This window comes from Cyprinus carpio, chromosome B10 (genome assembly GCF_018340385.1).
Source record: "Cyprinus carpio isolate SPL01 chromosome B10, ASM1834038v1, whole genome shotgun sequence".
Taxonomy (NCBI): Eukaryota; Metazoa; Chordata; class Actinopteri; order Cypriniformes; family Cyprinidae; genus Cyprinus; species Cyprinus carpio.
The window spans coordinates 8,898,366-8,921,331 of NC_056606.1; the positions used below are offsets into that span (position 1 = coordinate 8,898,366).

A 22,966-nucleotide genomic window follows, 5' to 3' on the forward strand; every position below is an offset into this window, starting at 1 on the left:
AAACGCAAAATATAAAACAAAAATCTAAACAAAACAAAAGGCACTAAAATTATTTCATAATTATTTTATGACAAAAACAATGTTAGTTCAGGTTGGAAAATGTCATGTGGTGCGATTCTAAAAAAAAACATGTAACCATATTTACAAATGAATATTGTACATTTATAAATTAATAAGTACATGTATAATATAATATTTGAATAATACTATTGTACACTCCAAGAAAAAAAAAAAATCTGTAGAAAAATTAATACTGTCCCGGCAGAAAATAACAAGTACATTTTCTATAAGTTTACAACAATTCATTTAACTCTAAAACACAATACAATGCAATGCGTAATTTAAAATATGCAAAACACGTGAAAAATCAATACGTGAAAAACTCCTTTATATTAACAAAGTACATTGGACTTTTCTTAGAGTGTGTCTGTATTTGCACAAGTCAAATAACTTTTCATTACCAAGCTAAATTTTTACACTCCAAATTGTGAATCTTCACAGTTAAACTTCACAAAAGTGCAGATGCATGTTATAGACGTTGCCACACGGTGGTGCTCCTGTATACAAGAATTAACTATCCCTGGTCATTTTTGTTCCATTCCATAGTGGCTTTGTAAACTCCTTGAAAGGTTGTCTTTTATTCTTTCTAAAGCATTTCATACAGCCTCACCGTCCATCTTGCATATGGAAACCTGATGAACTTTCATTGTCAGAGATGTTTCAGGTGCATTCAGAGCACTGCTGCTATGTGCAGTATATGAGTTCTTATTAGTTATAAATGATGCATTAGCAGGCTTCCAGGAGTCAGTAGATGTAGAAAGGAAACCCTGTGCAGATTTGGGGACATGCATAGGGTCTCGAGCAGAGGCCGGAGGGCTCCAGGTCCTGTGTGTTCTGCTGAGGCAGTGGCCACGGAGAACGTTCTTGAAGGCCTTCTTGAACTCCTGACTGAAGCAAGGGTAGATAATGGGGTTGAGGCAGCTGTTGAAGTAGCCCAGCCAGAAAGTAATTTTGAAGACAGTTTCCGGGGGTCTGTAGGATGGGAAGTTGGAGCCTTCGGAGACACAGAAAGAATAAAAAAAAAAAAAAAAAAGGAAATTACTATATGCTGCAAGAGATCTCCATCATTCATAAGGGTCACCTCAAGACGGAGGGTCAAATGGTTTTGGATGTTTCATATTTTCAAAGGCTTTGCTTTGATTTCCTTCCATTTATTTTGAAAGCTTTCAATCCGACGCACAAATGACTGACTCATAGCATCTTAGCTGTCCAATTACTAAACACACAGACTGATAAATAAGCTGTACTTCCATTAAACATTCAATGAAAGCTCAAATGATTCTACTGCAAACACATGTGGAATCCTTACAAAAGACTAGGGCTGCTGTTTAGCATATAAAAGCCTCTTTTCTAGGTTGAAACAGAGTGCAATACTTTCTCTTTCTTTCATAATTCATTCTTTTGTTGTAAACAAGCTCGTTTAAATGCAATCTAAAAGGCCCAGCAAGGATTATGTCAATGCTGTTTACGCACATAGACGTATTGTGGGAGAACATTGGGTCGTTTGGAAACATGGGTGAGAATAAACAACAGAAGATTAATTTAATGTTTTGCTGGAAAACAGTGTGTCTATCAAATGCGCTCACATACCTCATTTAAAATAACAAACGATTTAGAGCAGTATGTTCTTTGAGTTATTGCAGTTAAAGGTTCAACAAAAACCAGTCATTGTTTACTCACCCTCATGTCGGTACAATTTAGATGTTTTCTTAGCAATGCAAATGAATGAGGAGGAAACAGCTAAAATGACACTTAGGCACTGTATTTCTGCTGAAGCTGTACAAAAGATTTGTATGAGGAACAGACCCAAATTTAAGCTATTCATTTGTGGCTGTTGATATTTATGATCTCCCCTCTGCAGTAACTCTTAAATCTCATCTCATATTTGGCATAATCATTTATCATCTTTATTTTGAAGAAAAACAAAACTAATATTTAAAAACAACAACAACAACATTTATATTTGAAAAAAAAAAAAACAACAATTAAATAAAAATTGTGGTGTGACCAAAATGTAGAAAAAACAAAACAAAACAAAACAAAACAAAACAAGCTTTATTGTTTTGTAGCTTTCAAACTAGTAGCTCTAAAATCTAATTTGTGCTTTCACATTCAAACCTTAAATAATTTGCCATTATATTCTATCATTTTTTACTAAAAACAAAAGTAATATTTTAACAAACCGCTTAATATTTGGGGGGAAAAGCAAAGTTGTGTAGTGTGACCAAATACAAAAAAAAAAAAAACAAACAAATAAAAAAAAAAAAAAAAAAAAAACAACTAAAATAAAATAAATTATATAAAACAAAAAGCAAAACAAAACAAAAATTCACTGAAAATTTTACATAACTGATTCTTTTTTGACACAAGCAATGTTAGTCCAGGTTGGAAAATGTCATGTGGTGCAACTCCATAAAAATGTAACAATTATTTACAAATTAATATTGTACAATTATAAATTAATAAGTACATTTATAATATAATATTTTAAACTATTTTATTTTATTTTTGGATGGGATTTGCTATATGTTCACAAAAACATTTAGCTTATACTCACTTATGGGCAGCACTAGGAAAAAAGGCAGCCAGCAGAGCACGAAACATCCCACCACAATCCCCAGAGTCTTGGCCGCCTTCTTCTCCTGTGAGAACTTAAGCAGACGCATGAAGGCGAAGTGCGAGTTCTTTGAGCGCGCTGCTTCCTCCTTCCCGGCGGCCTGCTGGGCGTTGTGACAGTGGATCCGCAGGGTCACTCTGTGCTCATTAAACCCATTCGTCTGCCTGCCCTTACTCACAGAACGAGTCTTTTGCCGGGCCACCACATAAACCCTGCAGTACATTACCAAAATCACTGCCAACGGCACGTAGAAGGAGCATGCGGCAGAGAAGATGGCATATCCTGGCTCTTCGTTCACTTTACACACCGACTCGTCCTCTGGCATGGGCTCTCTCCAACCGAACAGCGGACCGACGGAGATGGCAGCCGAAAGAGCCCATAGAGCTGCCACTGCGGCCAGAGCCCTTCGACCTGTAGCCAGAGAGGTGTACCGCAGCGGGTAACTGACAGCCATGCAGCGATCCACAGAGATCATGCAGAGGCTGAGGATGGACGCCGTGCAGCACAGCACGTCAAGAGCGGTCCAGGCGTTACATAAAGGACGGCCGAACACCCAACAGCCCAAGGCTTCAGATGCAGCGGAGAACGGGAGCACCACAGAGCTCAGAAGCAGGTCTGCAACGGCCAGATTGGCGATAAAATAATGCGTCACGGAATGGAGGTGGCGATGGCACACCACAGAGAGGATGACCAGGATGTTGCCCATCACACCGAATACTATAAAGAGTACCAGCACCAGGCCCAGAGCCAGTGTCTTGGTGATGTCTATGTCAAATGCAGGTATCGCAGTACAGTTGGGACCGGTCTCAGGGAAAACGGTTAAACTTATGTTATCTTCTGCTGGAAGCACGTTGGTCATGATGTGAGAATCTCTGTGTGCAAGTTATGGGGTTGAGAGCTATTAATAACCATCCATGACTTTTGATATGTTTGTGGTTTCAACACAAACATGCTAGTAGTGTCACACTTGAAGACATTTAAATCACATTTCATCTTCTCAGGTATCTATTTTGATATCAGCCATTAGACATCATAGTTTTTATGATCTTGCAACCTTAAAAGAAAAGAAAAGAAAAAAAAAGTAAGCACTGTTTCTGGCAGGACCAAAGACTACTGAGTTAATTTGTGTATGGTAACATGCTAAAATAACAATGTTAGCTATTTTCCCCATATTTTTTGTTTCCAACATTTTTTTTTTACCCTAACCCTAACCTTAATGAATTAGCATTGCAGCATTGCTTTCCAGAAGTACAAATAAAACAGTTCTTGGCTTGAGTCAAGCAAAATAACCTGTGGTTCAGTGAGCGAATGATCCAGTTCAGTGAGAGAGTGAGTTGTCTGAATGATTCATTCAGTAACTATGCTGTATTTAGACTGATTCACTAATAAATTGGAATGAATCAGTCCATGATTCTATTCAGATTGATTCACTAGTCTTAATAAAAAGCAATGTTTCTGACAGGATTTAGTTTTTTGCACCAACCCTCAACAGGCAGTTTGGTGTATGCTAACATGCTAAACCAAAAAATAATGCTATTTTTCAAAAGTTTTTTTTTTTAATGTTTACTTTTTTATGCAATCCTGTGGATATGTATCTTTACCTACAAGTTGACATATCAACACTTAATAAATATCTACAGTGATTTAAGTTCCATTAACCTTATGAATTAGCATTTTAGCTTTGCTTTCCAAACAGTGGCAGTTATTTGTCATCGGTTTCATTCCATATCTTAATATGGCAGAAAAATTCTGAATTCAGCCATTGTGTTCTGTTCAGACTGATTCATTAGAAGGAACCATAGACTGACTGATTACAACTGAAAGTTGTGTTTATTTTTAGTATGTATTATTTCAAGGCACTTACCAATCACAATCTCACAATTCAGATCAAATATATACTATTATAAAAATGTCTCAATATCTGGCTGTTTTTAGCTCCATGCGGTTGATTCTTAACCCCTCTGCGATAAGTATTAAGATGGAAAAGTGCCAGTTTCTTCACGTTACTGTTTCGGTTTAGCAGTCGTGTCCTGCGGATGTTTAGGCGCCTCAGTCCACAAAAGCAATTTAGGACTGATCTTTGTGTCAATATGGTGTAATGAACTAACTGCAGGAGCTCATATACAGGCCAAAATGTATTTCACTGAAACAGAACTAAGTACCTGTTCCAAAAACCTTGGGAAAAAGCCATTTAAGGTGTGTTGCCAGAAATCATACAGAAAAAGCTTTTAAGCTAATTAAGCAAAGCTTGGGGAAATTTATAGAAAGATTTATACACAGCAACACTGACATCTATAATGTCTTGGCAAGAGCAATATTTCAACAAACCATGGCAACATGGAAATTAATATGCCCTGTGCTTACAAATAAAACCTAGATCAATACATTCAAACCATAAAATGTCTGATTAAACAAAAGTCATATTTTGTTTAAATCAGGTGTGTGCTGACTCGGAGTCTGTCTATCATTCATCGGGTGCCCAAAATCTTAAGGATAATGAATTTATTATATTATTATACAGTTTAATGTTTGACAAATTATGGACTGGACTGACCAAAAGGCTTCCTGTATTATATTTGTTAGAATCAAAGGCATTTAAATGGGAAGTTGTCACAATGGAAATTGTTATTTGGAGAAAAAAAACAAAAAAAAACATGATGATACTGTAATTATACATATATATATATATATATATATATATATATTATATATATATATATATATATATATATATATATATATATATATACATGTGTGTGTGTGTGTGTGTGTGTGTGTGTGTGTGTGTGTATACAGTGTTGGGGGTAATGCATTACAAGTAACTTGAGAGTTATGTAATCAGATTACTTTTTAAATTAACTAGTAAAGTAACACATTACTTTTAAATTTACAAGAAAATATTTGCAGGCTGACCTTTGATGATCCAGTTCAACCACACTAATAAGCAAAAATGACTTTAGATAAACTAACAATTGTGCTTCATTGTTGAATTTACTTTTCCTTCAGCCTGTTTATTCATTACAATTTTTGGTGTGAAAGGGCTTTTACATTTGCTATAAATAGAACTTCTTATGTTAAAAACAATCAAGCCCTGCTCATATTTAAAAAGTAATGCAAAAGTAACGTAATGCGTTACTTTACTTAAAAAGTAACTAAGAAAAATAAATAGTTACTTTTTAGGGATTAACACAATATTGCAATGCATTACCCAACACTGTATATACATGTGACCCTGGACCACAAAACCAGTCATAGCACAGGGACTTGTGTCAACCCTAATGGTTTTGTGGTCCAGGGTTACATATGTGTGTGTGTGTGTGTGTGTGTGTGTGTGTGTGTGTGTGTGTGAGTGACCTTGGACCACAAAACCAGTCATAGCACAGGGATATTTGTAGCAATAGCCAAAAATATATTGTATGGGTCAAAATGATCAATTTTTCTTTTATGCCAAAAATCATTCGGATATTAAGCAAAGATCATGTTCCATGAAGATATTTTGTTAATTTCCTACCGTAAATATATCAAAACTTAATTTATGATTAGTAATATGCATTGCTAAGAACTTCATTTGGACAACTTTAAAGCCAATTTACTCAATATTTAGATTTTTGCACCCTCAGATTCCAGATTTTCAAATAGTTGTATCTCAGCCAAATATTATCCTATCTAAAGGAACCATACATAAATCTCAATTTTAAAAAATTGACCCTTATGATTGGTTTTGTGGTCCAGGGTCATGTATATGCAAATTCTGACCACATGACCATAGCTGTTTAATTCCAGTTGTAGCCTCCAAAAGATGATGTCTGTTAAAGCGCCATAAAACACGTGTAGGCTATATGCTTTATTATTAATGTTGTAGTAAAATAAGTCATTATTACAAGACATCACATTTGTGAGCCCAACTTTAAATTGGCAGATTCATTCACATTACGAAAATCATAATCAAAGTATTTTACATTAAATGCAACACAGTCAAAGTAAAAATAAATAGCCTTTGCATGTTTTTGGTTGCAACTTTCCTTTTCATCGTATGGAGCTACTTTGGAATTTCTCACCATCTTTCAGTATGTGACCAGGAATAACTTTTAAAACTTTTCAGATGCAGTTTTATTTCGACTATCCACGGAGTGAAATGTTCTCAGCTAGAATAATATGGGGATTAAAACAGTTAAGAAAACGTGTCGTTTTCATGCACCAAAACCACTCCAAGAGAAAGCATTTGTGTGACTGAACATTATGGCAGTTGTGACAACTTACCCCGTCAACACCAGTAGCCTGCTAGTTCTACCAACTGTCCAAAGATTAGACTGTAAACAGTAATACAGTTTGAGCTAAACAAACTGATACAAATTCAAATCACAATTTTAAACGAACTCGAAATTGATTAATTATCATACAGCTCTTCAGGTAGGAGATAATCACCAAGCCTACCATAATAATTGCGTGCCTCGTTCGCGATTATTCATTCAATCAATCAAACAAACTATTTGCGTGTGTTTTCTTCATTCCGAATAAATATCCGTCTCAAAATAAATTACACTTACCATCATTTGGCGCAACATCTGTGAAAGCGTATGAGTTTTATTTTCACTCGCCCGTGACTTTTGAAGCAAACAATAACACGAGTCTGATGAGGAACCTGATGGGATGCAACAGTGTTTGTGCAAACATCACATAGTCACTTCCATCTCTCTCTCTCTCTCTCTCTCTCTCTGTCTCTCTCTCTCTCACACACACACACACACACACACACACACACACACACACACACACACACATATTCACTTATAGATGATTAAAAAGATGAATCTTATAAAAAAATGTTTAAAACACGAAGGGGTTTCTTAGAAATACTCATATCTTGACATTTTTAAATATTTTTTTTTCCAAACAAACAAATATATAGACTACTAATTTCCACAAAAAAGTTCACTTTTAAAAGATGGGTATACAATGTAATCATTAATTAAAACGTTTTCAAACATGTATTTAGTGTATGAACAGACATAAACATTGTAAGCTATATTTCAATTAGACACATTAAATACAGACATATTAAACACACACACACACACTATATTTCAATTAGACACATTAAATACAGACATATTAAACACACTATATATATATATATATATATATATATATATATTACATACATTTTGAAGAAATAATAATAAATGATTATTTCAAACTAGCTTTGACATTCTTTTTTTTCAAGAATATGAGACTTTAAGTGAAACATTTCTTTTCTTGCTATTACACAAATTAGTTTGACAAAGATGATCAAAGTGAATTTTTATTCAAGTCATTGTCTGTAGTAATTGCACTTTTAATGTATTATTTGAATAACAATAAATATGAACTAAAAAAAAAAAAAAAAACGTTATGTCAGTGATCCATGTGCATTTTAAAACTGAAGTGCTTTCTTGGGCCTCTAGGACTTAGGTCTTTGTGTTGTGTCGTAGAAGGTGATTCATTAGATGTGGAATTTCCCATCCACGATCGATTCTCACTCGGTAACTGTAATAATGAATCAGGTAAACTAGAAACTGACTTTGATGATCTTCTCGAAGAAGCGATTCAGAGGAACTAGAGCAAAGAAGTCAAAAGACAAAAGAAGAAGAAGAAACGTGGGGGAAACATGACAGAATCTCAACTGATGGAGCAGCAGGAAATGTTTTTAGAATAAGAAGAACAATTCAACTTATGCGAAAACGGGAGGATTTGAATAAGAAAATTATGAGAATGCTGAAAGAAATGATTGAATTGGTGAACTTTAATTTTGAGTTACAATCTCTCGCAAATGATATTAGAACTGTGACATTGCAAACTTCTGCCACAAAACCCGAAAAGCCTTAAAGAGTTTGCTCAACAGTTAAGACTGCCACATATGTATACTTTTTGCTAACTGTATCATGATTGTGCACGGAAGTGCATTTTGCAATAACGTTGCAGAATGGACCTTCTTTCTTAAAGTGTTGTATTGTGATATGTTTTATCTTATCTTAAAAGAAATGTTGCTACGCAGTTTAGAAATATTATTTGCTTAGCCTACGCCTTTAAGATTTTGTAATTGTTTAGATTTTAAATATAGATTTATTTTATTTTGTTTTAATTATGATGATGTTGCTTTTTCTTAATTTGTGTTTTTGTGAGTTTGATGTTTGTTGTTGGGTAAGGGTCATGCTTCCTGTGTACGTGTATGTGTGTGGGTGTTCATGTTCACCGAAAAAGGAATTCGGAAAAAGAAGACGTATTGTTTTTTGTGACTATAAAATGTTATGGTTGAACGTCATCATCAGTTCGGAGTGAAGACTTCATGCTATTTACTTTCATTGCTATTTGCTTAGGAGTTATTGTTTTTAATAAAGCGAAACCATTTGATATGGTGATGCGTTAAACTTATTTTAAACAAGTCTCTGAGTAATTTATTAAGGGTAAATCTATTATTTTACTTTATACCTGAACCTGCATCACGAGTTCCATAGCGGCATCTGGACACCGGTGGGAAGAAGTACTGAAGCTTCTATTGCATCTGATAAATAGCAGAGGTAAGAGCCATATTTATATATGCTTGTGGGAAACAAAGATGTGATTAGAGGGTTTATATATATTCTTTAATCGGAATAAAAATTTTGGATTTTTTTTTTTTTGACCATCCTCAATTAAAAGGAATTTCTGCATGAACAGTCCGTGGATAATGGTGTAATTCATCAGCACTGATCATTGACATCCCTGAAGGTCAGCTTTGGTAATGAATGTGAATATCACTGCCAAAGAAAATAAATGATTTATGTGGCTTTGTGAAATGGCAATTCCACCTGTGGCTGTGAATGTCGCTTTGTATTTCTCTAACCGTCCATTGCTTTCTCTCGAAGATCCATCATCATGATTTGTTTCAGAGTTCTTTCCACAATAATCCATGCCCTTAATCTATGAAATGAACAAGAAAAGTCCTGCAGCTCTTCAAAAGATATGTGCCTCTATTTTCACTGCATGGGAACATAAACTGCCATGTAATTTTTGTAAGACTTTCTTTAGTTACATTGATGATGTTCTTTAGGAGTTGACAGCTTCCCATCAACTTCCATTGTATGGAAAAGAGCAGCATTACCATTCTTCAAAACATCTACTTTTGTATTCAACAAAAGACTTTTTGAATGACATTAAAATTCATTTTCATTTAAACATTTTCTCCAAAAACAAAGAAATTAAGAACATATACTCTTTGTTCTCTTTTTGTTTGTTTTTTTGGCTACATGCACCATGTCCATCATAAAACGTTTATTCATGCAAGATCATGTGTCCATGAGCTTTAGTAAAATCAATACAATGAACACTGTCCATCTATTGTTTGTTTTCTTTCTCGGGTTCTTCATATTCCTCCTTGCTGTGCTTGATGCAGAAGTTTAATGCAAGCATGACTGATTGCTTGCACTGGTTTTGAATGCCTTGGCATCCATCTCCTCCCTTAAATATTTAAGCTATTGAAGCACTTGCCTCAAAGCTGCAGTCTCAAGACGTGCTGTGAATGTTAAGGGTCCTTCATTGTTTGGTTGTAGGGTTACTCTGAAAGCCAGCCAACGTCAGCAGTTGCACAAAATCATAAAGAATATATAGGAAGGAATGAATCTTCGCTTAGACGCTAACAAACAACAGATCAAGCGAATGAGGTTTTGCACCTGAAAAGTGTCTTGGCCTGTAGAAAACACATCTGGTCCAATGAATCCATTACAGAATATTAGAATAAGCAAAAATACCAGTACATTAGTGTTTATATTCTCACTGTATCAATATAATAAAATATAATATAAAAAGCTGTGAATAACTGGTATTTTAGTGCAAGAGCTGGTGTTTGTCCAATTCATTTCACACTGAATCTGCATCTGATGAGCAGTGTGAGGTAAAGCCTTTCCACACACACTTACTGTATGTTACATTTTATTTATTTGATTTATGTTAAATGTATTTTAAATGATTACTATTACTGCTGTTATTATTATTATTATTAGCCTATTATTATCATAATTTGGTTTTTATTATTATTGGTCTAATCCAGTATCGAGATCCATGGCAAAAGCAGGTTAATTCTCATATCTAAGTCCATTTTAAAGTCTTTGCTTGTTTATTTATAAAAAGAATATTTATACTGTTTACTCAACTGTATATCTCAACGAGACCAGATGAAACGTCTAAATTATCTAAGATAACAGAGTGTGTTAAAAATGTAAAAGATTGTATGACCAATGATTTTCTCCTATTAAATTTGGATAAGACCGAGATATTACTTATTGGATCAAAAAACATTACACAGAATCTCTTGGATTACAATTTGCAACTAGACGGATGTACTGTTACTTCCTCTACTGTCAAAAATCTGGGTGTTATATTAGACAGTAACTTGTCTTTTGAAAATCATATTTCCCATGTTACAAAAACAGCATTCTTCCATCATAGAACCATTGCCAAGCTACGAAACATTACCTGTTTCTGATGCAGAAAAGCTAGTTTATGCATTCATGACCTCTAGACTGGACTATTGTAATGCACTGCTAGCTGGTTGTCCTGCATCTTCAATAAACAAGCTACAGGTAGACCAAAATGCCGCGGCTAGAGTCCTTAACAGGTCAAGAAAATATGATCATATTACCCCAATTCTACAGTCTCTGCACTGGCTACCTATTAAGTTCCATACCTACAAAATATTATTACTCACCTATAAGGCCCTTAATGGTTTAGCTCCTGCGTACCTAACTACCACGCTACAATCCATCACGCTCCCTAAGGTTGCAAAACTCTGGACTCTTGGTAATATCTATGATAGCAAAGTCCACTAAAGGAGGTAGAGCTTTTTCACATTTGGCTCCCAAACTCTGGAATAGCCTTCCTGATAATGTTCAGGGTTCGGACATACTCTCTCTTTGGCCAAGCATTCAAATAATGCATCTCATAATCTTGTACTGCAGTTATAGCTGATCAAATGCACATTATTATTCTTAAGCTTGGGTTAAACTAATTAATTTTACTTGGTTGGAACAGCAGCTACGCTAATTATGTCTCTATTTGTTTCTCTGTTTCTGCCCCACGATTGACATCCAGCTCCAGTCTGGATCCAGAACACCTGAGAAGAGATGATGGCAACCCCTCAGAGGACCTCAGATGATGCCAACCCTGAAACAACATACAGAACTACCAAATTTTGCTATAAGTTTGATTGCATCCTATAATAATTGCTGTTAATAGTGTTCATCGTCTGTTTGATTACATCTTTGATTGATTTTTCCATACATTTCTACCATATGCACATAAACAGTCATCACTGATAAGCTACTACTAAATATTGTAAAAACTTAATTTTCTGTAAAGTTGCTTAGCAACGATTTGTATCATAAAAAGCGCTATACAAATAAACTTGAATTGAACTGAACTGAATTAAATTATTGTTTTCTTCTTACATTTGTCTTTGAAGTATTTTTAACCATAAAATAAAAATGCTTCTGGCGCATGTTTATTAATTGTAGCCTAATTATAGTTTTTTTTCTAATGAACTTTTTATCGATTTCATGTGTCATTCTTTAATGAAAGTGATGTGACATTCAGCCAAGTATGGTGACCCATACTCAGAATTCGTGCTCTGCATTTAACCCATCCGAAGTGCACACACACAGAGCAGTGAACACACACACACACACACACACTGTGAACACACACCCGGAGCAGTGGGTAGCAGTTTTTATGCTGGGGCACCCAGGGAGCAGTAGGGGGTTCGATGCCTTGCTCAAGGGCACCTAAGTCATGGTATTGAAGGTGGAGAGAGAACTGTACATGCACTCCCCCCACCCACAATTCCTGCCGGCCCGAGACTCGAACTCACAACCCTTTGATTGGGAGTCTGACTCTCTAACCATTAGGCCACAACTTCCTTTAATATCTTAAACAAAAACGGTCATTTATTTATTTACTTTACTTCTTAGATATCTGCGCGCAGGTAGGTTATAATATTGTCTCTGCATTGATTCAATACTTAGGAAGGACAGGTTTAATATCTAGAATATAATATAGAATATAAAATAAGGAAGTATATAGGAAACATAAAGGTATTAGTGTGCACGATGTATGTATGTATGTGGACAGGTATGGAAGTGCAGAGTTATGTTAGGTTTATTAATATGAATGTTAGCAGAGATGATTCTCTTTCTGAAATGATGAGGCTGCAGGATGCTGGAGGTGCAAGCAGAGGAGCTGAACACGCTGTTGTGGCAGATTCTACATCCCCTAATATTGGTAGGTTTAGGAGTAGGTGTGGGGGAGGGGTTAGGATCAGGGGTGGGGTTGGGATTTAGGCAATCAACTAGCGATTTCAACGAGGGGATGCATAATCTGTCAAGGGTGCAGATTTCGGCACAACACCGGGAAGGAGAAGGGACTCTGATAAGGAAAGTGTTTCTGATCCGAGTCACCAGCAGATGGCAGTAATGCACTGTTGAATGCGGTAAAAAGAAAAGAAAGAAAGAAGAAGAGAAGAGTGGAATGGGAATAAGGAAGTAAACAATGTCCACACAAGGATGAGAAGTGTTTTCAAGTGTAAGACACGAAGTTTTGCTGCACTAGTTGTGATGCATGTTAAGTTATTATAGCCTAAACTTTCTCTCTGGTTTCCAGAATAAACCAAATCAAAAGCGGGTGCACTCTTGTATAATCACGGTGTAACATTAGCTTGCTACTTTTCATCAGCTTCAAGTGCCAATAAGCTTAAACCTCATCATGATGGCAAGCCGAAACAACACAGCCAGTGCTGCCCCAAACAATAAGGTGAAATACTCCAGGCTGGCAGATAGCGATGAAGGATACATTGATCTACAGGTGAGGAACACCTATGCAAGAAAATATTTAAATTGTATTATATTGTTTGTAGCATAAATGAATAAACACTGTTTTATAGTTCAAGAAAACACCTCCTAAAGTACCCTACAAGGCTATTGTGCTGGCAACATTCCTATTCCTGGTTGGGTCTGTATTGATTGTTGTTGGATCCCTTCTTTTGGCAGGATACATTAATGTTATGGTAAGTAAAAAAACTGCAGTATTGTACATATCTGTGAGTATGTTAGACAGTAGTGTATGGTCTTGTTCTAGAACCCAGATCGCACGATTCCAGTTCTCATCATCGGCATCCTGATCTTCCTTCCCGGATTCTATCATCTGCGGATTGCTTATTATGCTTCCAAGGGTTACCGTGGTTATTCTTACGAGGACATCCCAGACTTTGATAACTGAATGGATCTGGTCATACTGAATGCTGTTACTTTTGTGTGTTTTCTGCAGATGTTGCATGATTTGCCTTTAGACGTTCATTCTCTGTTTACTCAGAGTTTCTCTAGGAGAGAAACTGTGGCACACTGTGCTTTATTCATTTTACCAAAAGAAAACAGAAGTGCAATATTAAGCAAAATAGAGTATTTATTTAGCTAAATACATAAAAGGCCAATGATAAATATGCTGATATTTTAGTAGCTTTTATAAAACTTGAAAAAGTATTGTTTTAAAAGCTAGAAAATGTATTTATCTGTAATGAAGCTGGTTATTTACTGTTTATACACTATCAGTCAAATGTAGTAAAAAAAAAATGTATCCCAGTATGCACCTTGTGAAGTCTAGAGTATCCACATTATTTTACCCATAAGAGCGAATAGTGCAAGTTTCACCGCTGATTGCACTTTGTTATTCTTCACGTTATTTCCCTGCAGCGACTAATGAACAGAAAACAGCTTACTTCCACGTTGAAAAATAAGGTGGATGGATACAGAGGTAGAATCTACGCAAGGGGTGGTTACATTTATATTTATGTTGGTTTTTTTTTTTTTTTTTTTTTTTTTTTTTTTTTTTTTGCTTACTACATTTGCTCATATACTTTTATTTGTGTTCCCATACTTGCATATTTGTTATTTTGTAATTTTAATGACCTTACCATTATTTTGAAGTGTCATATAATTTGAGCAGATAGGTAGTTTAGTTTCTATGCAGTTTTGTTTTTGTGGAATAAACTGGTTTTATTCATTTTATTGAAAGTGTTTGAAGGAAGTATTAATGTTCCCCTTCTAGTGCTTCATATTTTTGAGGGAACAGTAAGTTATATTTTGAGATCCACTGAAGGATATGAGAAGTAAACATTTTTTGATATCTTTGTATATTGATTCATTTATTTTAAGTGAAGCAGACGAAGGGTTAATATATATATATATATATATATATAAATATATATGATTCATTACGAAGGGTTATATATATATATATAAATATATAAACATTAGACTCATTATGTGGTGTACAGTACAACTGTACTTCTCTTAATGTTTTATGGTAAGAGAAGTATTGTATTCTGAGCAAAATTAAATATTAAACTTTTATGGAAAACCTGGATGATTTACTACTATATTTGTCGAAATGTGAAGTATGCTGTACAACAGAAGGCAGAGAACTGGGTATCCAATAAAACAGATTTCAGTGTTACTGAACCAGAGGTAATATCAGCCTTCATATCTTTCTTTTCATTGTATCCTTGTTGACTCATTACAGTTTTTATTACCAACTTTAAAACTAAATATAGTTTGCAGAATTAATCATGCAACTAAATGAGGGCAACATAGCATACTGCTGTATGGAACGTTTATTGGTGCATAATGCATACTGTTTCACATAATATCATTAAGTATATACTGTGAAATATGCAGCAGAGTAGTGTTCCTTTCCGAATGTGAACAGCGAAAGACGCTTCCTGTCTTGAAGAGAAAACACGAGAAACTCACTGCCCTCTAGTGGGCAGTAATTGAAAGTGTGTGACCCACGATACACAGCATGTGATCTGCCACCGCCAGGGGGCTCGCAAACTACTGTTTGATCCGATCCCATAAATAACACTATAGAATTCAAGATAAACTTTGAAGACACTTAGGCTAATTTATAATAGGCCTATAACAATTAATCATTAAGCTACTATTATTATTAACCGTCATGATAAATAATAGTAATAATAATTTTGTTAAGAAGAAGACAAAGTTTGTCTTGAATTATGATCCTATGCATTTCATTGCATTTAAAACAGTAAGTGTTTGTGTTTTACAATACAGCACTTAAATACTATGGCTTAGCTGCACTGAAATTCATGGCAAACTTTCACTTAAGCTATCATTTTTATCCACATCACATGCCTGCTCTTATCGTGAGTCGCGATCACTAGTTAAAACTGGGGTTTTGCAGTCTCACGAGTGATTTCCGTGTGCCCAGATGACAAACAAGTTTAGAATCTTGATCAAAGTACAACATCAGACACACCTCTGCTCTTTATTAGTAGGTCAGAGTTATAGTGAAACACACTACGCTGTAAAAATGTAGGGCTGATGAATAAAACGTTTTTCTGTATTAAATGTCAGTTGTTTTGCGACTGGTAAAACATTTAATATTTGAAGTGTAACTTTCTTTAGACGTGACAGCTGATTATGTGTAAATGTGTGCACTGGTCCATTTGTTTCTCCGTGTGCGCTCTGCGCATGCGCGCCCGTGTTTGCATTCGCTTGGTGGAACAGCAGCGGGAGGAGTGAGAGAACTCAACGCGAGAGCTGCGCTGATGCGCGAGCGCAAACCTATCATAGAGACAAAGTTTATGCGCTTCGTTTTCCTCACTACATTCATAGAAACAAGAACACAACGAAATATCACTGGCGATATATCGAAATGTTTGAAGTTGTCCTTGAGAATTGATTGTGATATGGAATTAACGCCGAGAGAGTATACATTCTTACTTTTGGAATAATTCTCATCGTGGTATTTTTCCGTCTTCAACGCAAAACAGCGCTGCTTACCACAGCTGATAGATGAAGTGATACAGGTGAGTATAAACAACAGTTTACTCTGACTTAAAACTTCTGTCCTTTAAGATAGACTAGGTTAGAAAGAAGGAAAATTTATATTACAAATGTTTTTTTTTTTTAATATATATATATATATATATATATATATATATATATATATATATATATATATATATCTTCTGTCCTTTAAGATAGACTAGGTTAGAAAGAAGGAATGTTCCAAAGTAATCCATTTTAAGCAACAATTATATGCTCATTTGGCTCTATTGATACAAAGTAGATTATTATTTTTTTATTTATTTTTTTTCTGTTTGAGTAGTGGGGGATTTTATCTAGCGTTTGACTGTCAGTGTCAGTTCGGTGAGGACGAATTAAAGGGTTTTAATTGCCCCTGCAAGGGGTCCAAGTGGATTTGTGGGGGCAGGTTGATCAGAATTTCCAGCATCTACCCAGCAGAGGCTTGCAGGATGTTGTTGATCAAATTCTGACCTGTTCATCCACAATACAACATAGGGGTGAATTCAGGTTGATTGGGACACTTTTCCCCAGTCACTTCAATGGCAATAAGTGTCCCAATCAACCTGAATTCATCCCTGTATTTGGACATTTAATCTTGTTTATTTTTTCCCTCTTGGGTTAGGTAACTCTTTTTGAATTGCAATTATTGAAGTACATTAAGCCTTCATTGATCAAACTTCGCTAATTGAGTGTAAACAGTCCTTATTGAGTGTAAACAATGGTTGTGACAATGGATTTTCCTTTTGGTCAAATGTTAGCCCAGTGTGACTCACGTGTACATCCTGAGTCAGTCGCATGCGTAAGGTAGTCAAATTCACAGTACACCACAGTGAATGTAGGGACATCGCTCTTATTTACAGTGATATTAATCGGTCACTTTTTCCAGGCTCACTGAAGCCAGATTATCCTGGATTACACTGAGAGTGTTTCTGATCCCAGCTGTCATGAATCAGTGAGCATTCATGCATAGCACCATGCAATGTATGGATTATGATGCTTGCATATGCAATGGTGTTAAATTATTATCAGTGGATAATCTGTAATCAGCACAATCGTGGACATGGCACTTTCTCTCCTCACCAAACATCTGATGATGAGGGTTTGACACTTTTGAATTTGTACGTGCTTATTTCGGTCACTGTTAGTTTTGTTTGTGTTTGCACCACTGCAGGAATTTGCATGTTGGTAAGGACTGACAAATTCATGGCCAACTTTTGGCTTTGACTGAATGTTTTTCCTTATACAAACAGTGACCTCATTCCTTTAATTATTATTATTTTAGATTAACAGGTTTATAATAGACTAAAGCAACCCACTAATAGCAGCTAAATCTCAATTATCATTCTAAAATGTGTTTGGATGTTTAAGTGCACATCTGGCTCCATCATCTGTTGAGTTCATGAAAAGGGTATTGTTAAAGCTTTGTAAAATAAGGAAAGTTGGTCCATTTGGTGGATGAAATCCGTGAGCTCCGGTGTAGCTGCGATCACGTCAGCAGGGAATCTGCTCTGAGCCTCAGTTTCAGGTCCAGCTGCTGTAGATGATCTGTTTATTTGCTCTAGTGAACAAATGCGTTTGTAAAGTAGGACTTGCTTTCACAGTATGACGTGACTTCTGTTTTAAAAGCTTTTGAAGAGTAAATAGTTGCAGGTTGCTAGTGTGGATATTTCTTGTTTGTTTCGTCCTTTACAATGTTTTCTGTGCTTCTTTGAAGCTCAGGTTAGTTTATTGCTTTGCCACATCTCAGAGGAGCACAATTGTGTGAGGTTTTGTTACCTCATTTAAAGTCAACATGAAGCCCCCTTAGAATCCAATTTTACTTTCATGAAGTGAAATAGAATATTCAGTGACACAATATTACTAAATGGGAATTGAAACATTTAAAGGGGTTATTATATAGAGTTCTGCAGCAAAGATTTTTGGAGGCATAGTAGCATCCCCCTGGTTGCCTCTACAAAAAAACAACAACAACAACAACAACAAAAAAAACAACAACAGGATTTTACCATTGGCTTTTTGGATTATTGACGTATCATTCATCATGAAAATCTTCACAAATGAACACTACTTTTTTATTATTTTGAAGCCTAAATAGAATCACCAGATGTAAAAAGCTAAACATACATGGTCATAAACAAACTATACCACAGTCGCATGATTTCAGTGTCACCTTCACTAAGCATCTCTTTCAGTCTTTATTTAAAAAATAAAATAAAATAAATACAGATTCTGTTATTAAAACAGTTTGTGAGAGTGTGATTAAAAAACACAACAAGGCTGTGAAAGCAACTAGTGAATAGAAGTTTTTCTGAATAAAAAAAGACAAAAAATCCCCTCAACCTGTAGCAGATTTTGCTTTAACAATCACTAAATGTGTGGCCTCAGCAGAGAAAGAATGTTAGAAGTGCAAGTTATTAAATTTTTACAGTCATAATTAGAGTTACAAAAGCTAATAGTGAACTAAAAAAAAGTTTTAGTGTCAAGTTTGGTTTCTTGTTGACTTTAAGATTCTTTATCTGGTACATTAGAACATTTTTACAGCCCAGCTTGATAAAACAACATTTCTGAGTTTCATTGTCATCCTTTTTTACTTGAATGCAGAATAGGTCAGATATGAATAATTGAATGACTGGTGATCCTTTTGCATTAAGCTCAAGCTTGTAATGAATGGTCTACATTTAGCTTTCACGCTCGGTTTAGCCCAGTTCCTTCTCATCACAGCCAGATTTATAGACTGAGAGAAATTTGTGACACGAGTTCAGCCTGTCCTTTGTTAACCCCAAGAATGAATGGACTGCCAAACCGAACTCTTTCAGTGCCTTGAATTACCATATCCCACAATATGGTCCCCAGTTTGGTGTCATTTGAAGACAGAAAATGGTATAATTCAAAATTTGCTCCCTGGTTAGATGAGATTTATAATGATCAAGTGCTGTAACCCTTGCCCTTGAAGGTTAAGAAACTGGATTTTACAGCCGCTACAACAGTAAATCAAAAAGACAGCCTTTGTGTGCTTAGTAATTTATGTAGGACTTTGGTCTAGCTGGGATGGTGTTAAGATGTTGTTAACATTCCCATTAAGATTGAAAACATTATTTCTCAGTGTTTTGTGAATGTTTAAAATTAACATTTTGCCCTAGTTATTAGAACCGTATAGCCTAGAAAATGTAATGTTTAATTTGATCATTTAGCGAATATTTTGGGAATGTTACTTTTGAATGTTCTCTAAATGTTTTGAAACAAGTAGTAAATAGCAACATGAATGCTAGTCAAAAAATTTACAATGAATGATGTATAAACAACATTTTGATAATGTTATTAAAGTCTAGATAACTGTTCTATTAACATTACTGGAGGAAAGTTTGTTCACAACAGTAACAGAGCACTTACCTACCAGCTTTTGTCAGAGAAACAGGTTTATCAGCATCCCATGTAGCTGATGCATCGCATTTGTACAAAAATTACTCAGGTTCTCATGATTTTGAACCACATGTTCTCTGAATGGCTGAATAGACGCTAACAAAGTAAACAGACTGGTAGCTGAGTGTGCGGTGAGAAACGTGTGACCTGTGGGATTGTCTTGGGACCCCTTTCAGGATTCTTCAAGAATGGCTGTCCCTCGTTGCACGGGGGGTAATGAGCAGGCCTTTGCATTGTGCGCTGGTGCGTAGCGCACAGGCTCACAGTGAGCTAAGTCAGTGGAGCGCTAGCTTTAAGTCACACGCTTTAGTATTTCCAGCGGCACCCATTGCTTCTTGATGTGTTAATGATTTACTGGAGACATGACTCAGTGACATTCGGGCATTCACTGAGGGCATATTTACAGTGATCTCACCACTTCCTGTCTACCCACATGATCATTATTGATGGTATTTACATTTATAAAGTCATCATTACACAGGTTAAGTAGATCAGTATCTATATATGAGTAGCTAACATGACATGTCAAGAATTGACACCAGTGTCCTGAACAGTGTTGGGGAAAGTTACTTTTAAAAGTAATGCATTATGATATAGTAATGCTCAATAAAAAAGTAACTAATTGCGTTACTTTGTTACTTTTTATGGAAAGTAATGCATTACATTACTTTTGCATTACTTTTTATCACCTGAGCTTGGTTTATTTATTTCTTTTTTAAAAACAAAACCCCCAAAAGTAAAATTTTTGGCAAGTGAAATAAATAGTAGTAAGTGCATCTACCTCTTCGCCTCACTCCCAATTTCTCTCAACATGTTACTTATTTGAAAAAATAGCTCAGATATTTTCTTGTAAATGTAAAAGTAATGTGTTACTTTACTTTTAATGCGTTACATGCATTTTCTGTGTTGTAAAATGTCATTTTTTGTGTCTTACACTTAAAGTATTCAAGTTTTCAGCATAATATATATATATATATATATATATATATATATATATATATATATATATATATATATGAGTGTGTTATTTAGATATTGGATATATAATTGAGATTTTAAAACAAAGGGGTATTTTCATTGGAATTAGATCATAATGCAAATGTAAAATTTTGCATAGATATGTAATAAATGAGACAGGCTTTTAGTAGTTACAGTGTATTTTGTCACATTTATAGCTGGAAAACTCAATTTAACTGACACAGTCAGGAGCGTCCTCTCATGAGTTTAAGGCATCACATACTGGACTGGAGTTTACTCATTGCTTATGATTCAAACTCATTTTACAACTTTCTTTCACCACGAATTAGTTCAATTCAGAGATGTTGTTGAGCTTACTGTGAATATATAATACAATGTGTACATGAGATCCCATAATCCTCCTGTGTGCTCTGAGATTACTGGAACAGGCAAAGCAAAGGAGGTGTGGATGTGTTTGTGACATACTATATGGTTTAGCTCATATCCACTAGTCAGGTCGTGTTTAGCATAAAGCTTTCTGTGGTTGAGGTTTGTTTGCCTGTCGTTTGATCTTGTATGTTTGATGTTCTTCAGGTATGTGAATCTGTATGAATACCCATCATGCTACTGAAGAACCTTCCTCTGTTGGAAGTCATTGTTGCAGTGCTGTCCCTATTCAGTGAGTATTATACAGTAATTACTTTACAATTGATATACTTCTTCTCTTTATTAGTCACTAGTTTAAATATATATATGTATAGTTTTTATTGTTATTTAGAAGATTTCCATATATTTTCTCGTAATCTTAGATCACACAAGTGCAGCTGAAGTCCACGTCCGTGCCAAAAAAGGGGACACTGCAGTGTTGACATGCAGTCTTCCAGCCCTGGTTGAGGGCAGCTCTGCTCCTCAGCATGTCATAGAGTGGGTGCGTCAGGGCTATGATATCCCCATCCTCATCCAGTTTGGAGTGCACGATCCCAGAGTGCATCCCAACTATGACGGTGAGTGCCTAAACACTGAGAGCTTTTTACAGGGGTCAACAACCTCAGGCACATGAATGGTTGGATTTTTTGTAACTGTTACATCAAAAAAAAAAAAAAAAAAGAAAAGAAAAAGAAATGATAAAATAAAAAAGTAAAATTGGATAAAAAATTATGAATGGATGATATATATTTATTTTTTTTTTTTGCAAAACTGTTACCATGCATTAAAAATAAAATCTATCAAATTATAATAAAAAAAAAAAAATCATTTGGAGTACAAGTTATTAATGGATAATAAATAACAGTGTTGGATTTTTCGCAAAACTGTTACCTTGCATCAAAAAAAAAAAAATGTATAGTAACACTTTAGGAAACACATATTCACTATTAACTAAGTTTTTCCTTAATAAACTCCTAATTTGCTGATATTAATTGTTAATAAGGTAGTTGTTAAGTTTAGGTATGGGGCAGATTAAGGGATCTAAAATATGGTAATGCCGAATAAGGCATTAGTGTGTGCTTTATAAATACTAATAAACAATATGCTAGTAATATGCATGCTAATAAGAAACTAGTTAGTAGTTGTCACACAACGCTGCTGTTAGGGAGACAAAGGCACGACGAAGATCATAAACAAATCCTTTTAATTGTAATCCACAATATGAAGAGGGTCTAACACACAGGGTAACATTCACAATACCAGACGGAGGAAGACAGGACAGACTACACTTTACAGTAAATACTGGAGCAAATGAAGATAATTGACGACACACTTGAACCAAATAACACAATCAAATATGAGGGAAAACTAGGTCACTGAGCACATGGGTAAGGAAAACATGACAAAACGTCCATGGGTGTGACACTAGTGAGAATTGGTCCTTAAAATAAAGTGTAACCAAATGTATTAAAATGAAATGAAATGAAAATAAAATAAAAATTGGAATAAAAATTATGAATTGATAATAAATAGCAGGGTTGCAAATTAAGCCTAAATTGAGCTTTTGCTCAGTCAATAATATCTAATTTTGGAT

The 22,966-nt window shown here is 35.2% G+C and overlaps 3 protein-coding genes and 1 long non-coding RNA gene across 12 annotated transcripts in view; 3 read left to right on the top strand and 1 right to left on the bottom strand.

The window, feature by feature from the left end:
- Positions 1-140: 140 nt before the first annotated feature.
- On the bottom strand, positions 141-7,388 carry adra1ab (adrenoceptor alpha 1Ab). 4 transcript variants are annotated; one of them, XM_042732357.1, is made up of 4 exons: positions 6,938-7,194; positions 3,664-3,731; positions 2,618-3,549; positions 141-1,054 (listed from the first exon to the last, which is right to left on the bottom strand). In XM_042732357.1, the coding sequence occupies exons 3-4, from the start codon at positions 3,534-3,536 to the stop codon at positions 657-659; spliced, it is 1,317 nt and encodes a 438-aa protein (XP_042588291.1). In that variant the 5' UTR covers positions 3,537-3,549; positions 3,664-3,731; positions 6,938-7,194; the 3' UTR covers positions 141-656. The 4 variants fall into 4 exon arrangements, with proteins under 4 accessions (XP_042588291.1, XP_042588289.1, XP_042588290.1 ...); XM_042732355.1 differs by lacking the exon at positions 6,938-7,194 and adding an exon at positions 7,225-7,388 and having other exon boundaries at positions 142-1,054; XM_042732356.1 differs by adding an exon at positions 7,225-7,388 and having other exon boundaries at positions 142-1,054; positions 2,618-3,731; positions 6,938-6,987.
- Positions 7,389-8,881: 1,493 nt separating this feature from the next.
- On the top strand, positions 8,882-10,020 carry LOC109097307. Its single transcript, XR_002019087.2, has 3 exons — positions 8,882-9,234; positions 9,374-9,424; positions 9,562-10,020. It is a non-coding gene; the product is annotated as an uncharacterized LOC109097307 (long non-coding RNA).
- A 2,633-nt stretch (positions 10,021-12,653) lies between these two features.
- Positions 12,654-14,501, top strand: LOC109097308 (transmembrane protein 230-like). 3 transcript variants are annotated; one of them, XM_042732360.1, is made up of 4 exons: positions 12,654-12,671; positions 13,418-13,546; positions 13,626-13,748; positions 13,820-14,501. In XM_042732360.1, exons 2-4 carry the CDS (start codon positions 13,448-13,450, stop codon positions 13,958-13,960), a joined length of 363 nt encoding a protein of 120 aa, XP_042588294.1. In that variant the 5' UTR covers positions 12,654-12,671; positions 13,418-13,447; the 3' UTR covers positions 13,961-14,501. The 3 variants fall into 3 exon arrangements, with proteins under 3 accessions (XP_042588294.1, XP_042588293.1, XP_018966476.1); XM_042732359.1 differs by lacking the exon at positions 12,654-12,671 and adding an exon at positions 13,046-13,267; XM_019110931.2 differs by lacking the exon at positions 12,654-12,671 and adding an exon at positions 13,049-13,267 and having other exon boundaries at positions 13,346-13,546.
- Positions 14,502-16,070: 1,569 nt separating this feature from the next.
- LOC109071159 (protein turtle homolog A-like) overlaps positions 16,071-22,966 on the top strand; it is a 29,524-nt gene continuing 22,628 nt past the window's right edge. For 2 of the 4 annotated variants that reach the window (XM_042732363.1, XM_042732364.1), the window contains exons 1-3: positions 16,071-16,568; positions 21,541-21,625; positions 21,756-21,950. In XM_042732363.1, coding sequence (XP_042588297.1) covers positions 21,568-21,625; positions 21,756-21,950 — 253 coding nt within the window. In that variant the 5' untranslated portion in view covers positions 16,071-16,568; positions 21,541-21,567. The remainder of the gene's footprint in view (positions 16,569-21,540; positions 21,626-21,755; positions 21,951-22,966) is intronic. The other 2 variants (XM_042732365.1, XM_042732361.1) reach the window with 2 other exon arrangements.